General features: G+C 44.5%; 1 protein-coding gene across 1 annotated transcript; it reads left to right on the top strand.

Moving 5' to 3' along the window:
- The first annotated feature begins 716 nt into the window (after window positions 1-716).
- On the top strand, window positions 717-1,370 carry LOC142178294 (uncharacterized). The gene is made up of 2 exons (XM_075247624.1): window positions 717-1,025; window positions 1,101-1,370. Exons 1-2 carry the CDS (start codon window positions 717-719, stop codon window positions 1,368-1,370), a joined length of 579 nt encoding a protein of 192 aa, XP_075103725.1.
- Window positions 1,371-1,968: the final 598 nt, after the last annotated feature.

A 1,968-nucleotide genomic window follows, 5' to 3' on the forward strand; every position in this document is an offset into this window, starting at 1 on the left:
CCCTACTGACTTGTTTACCTTTTTGCTTTTCTTTATTTTGTTTATTCCCATCCCCTGAGGTTGATTCTTGCATACTGGCATCATCAGCGTATCATACCAGATCTAGAGGCCCTCCACCTCCTCCACCTCCAAGTGATCCTAAAAGTAAGGGAAAGGCTAAGATGGATGACATGAGTGTTATCGGGAAAGATAACGCTGCGCATGCTAAAAATGTTGAAACTTTAGATGGTCAGAGTACTCCTGCACAGAATGATTTGGTTCTACAGTTGGAGCAAAAAATACTGGAATTATAAGGGGAACTTGAGCAGGTCCGCAACTTGGCAAACCTCTCCCTCACCTTAAACGTCCCGGATATTAACCAACAGAATGCCCAAAACCCAGCACCTCATCAAAACACACCAAACCAACATCCACAAAATCCTCCCGCACCACATCAATACGCCACACCTCCTCAAAATCCTAACCCTCCACCAGTGCCAACTCCTCCTCAACACCAACATCTTTCGACTCAGTATCCACAGACTACTACCTACCATATTCCTCAAAATACACCGCAACATACCCCCGATCCGCAGAATTCAACCAATGATCATTACTACACTCAAATCCCCGGTATCCACCAAAGTAACCCCATTTACGTAGAAACTCTACCTCACCCCACTCAACAAACCCCATACACACCAGAATCCTCCGAGAAGGACCTGCTCATCAAGAATATGGCAGAGGAGCTTAAGAAGCTCACAAGCCGAGTCCAGGGTGTTGAAGGGGGTAAAAGCATTGAGGATTTGAACTATGAAGATTTCTGTATTCAGCCAAACGTAGAACTGTCGGAGGGTTACAAACCTCCCAAGTTCGAGATGTTTGACAGAACAGGTGACCCAAATGTGCATCTAAGGACATACTGTGACAAGCTCGTAGGAGTTCGAAAAGACAAAAGGATTCACATGAAACTATTCATGAGAAGCCTTACTGGAGACGCCCTATCATGGTACATCAGCCACAATCCAAAGAAGTGGGTTAGCTGGGTAAGCATGGCATCAGATTTTACGGATCGGTTCAGGTTTAATACAGAAAATTTGCCAGATGTCTTCTATATCCAGAATCTCAAGAAGAAGCCAACAGAGATTTTCTGTGAGTATGCTACTCGATGGAGATCGGAAGCTACGAAAGTAAGGCCGACATTGGAAGAAGATCAGATGAAGAAGTTCTTCGTCCGGGCCCAGGATCCACAATACTACGAAATGTTAATGGTTATCGAGAATCACAAATTCTCCGACATCATCAAATTGGGTGAAAGGATTGAAGAAGTGATCAAGAGCGGAATGGTAACTAATTTTGAGCCATTACAGGCTACGAATAAAGCTTTGTAGTTAGGGGGTATATCCAAGAAGAAAGAAGTAGGGGCCGTGATGGTAGACCAAGGTTCAAGATCTCCTCTTACATACCAAACACCTCCACCACATATCAACCATTACCTCCCAGATATCCACAACCCGCCACTGCCTACCATACTTATAACACCCAGCCAACATACTATCACTCCCTGCCAGTCCGCCAAAACTATCAGAAACCTAGACCAAATTTTGACTGCAGTCCGCCCAGACAATACACCCCTATTGCTGAACCTATGGATCAGTTATGTGAGAAACTGAAAGCTGCTGGATCGGTCACCCTTATTTCCGTTGTTGCCATGGAAAACTCTTCTCAATGGGTCAATCCAAATAAGACATGTGCCTATCACTCAGGCATGAAAGGTCATACTATTTACGAGTGTCATACTTTGAAGGATAAGATTCAAACACTAATTGACACCAAAGTTATACAGGCAAAGGAGGTTGCACCCAATGTCCGTAACAATCCTCTCCCAGATCACAGGGGCGGAGGGGTAAACATGATAGAGACCGATGAAGAATGGGACTCAAAGGGGTCAATTGGACTCATTCGATAAGGGGATAATCCTGAAATATC

Source organism: Nicotiana tabacum, chromosome 24 (assembly GCF_000715075.1).
Source record: "Nicotiana tabacum cultivar K326 chromosome 24, ASM71507v2, whole genome shotgun sequence".
NCBI classification, from domain to species: Eukaryota; Viridiplantae; Streptophyta; class Magnoliopsida; order Solanales; family Solanaceae; genus Nicotiana; species Nicotiana tabacum.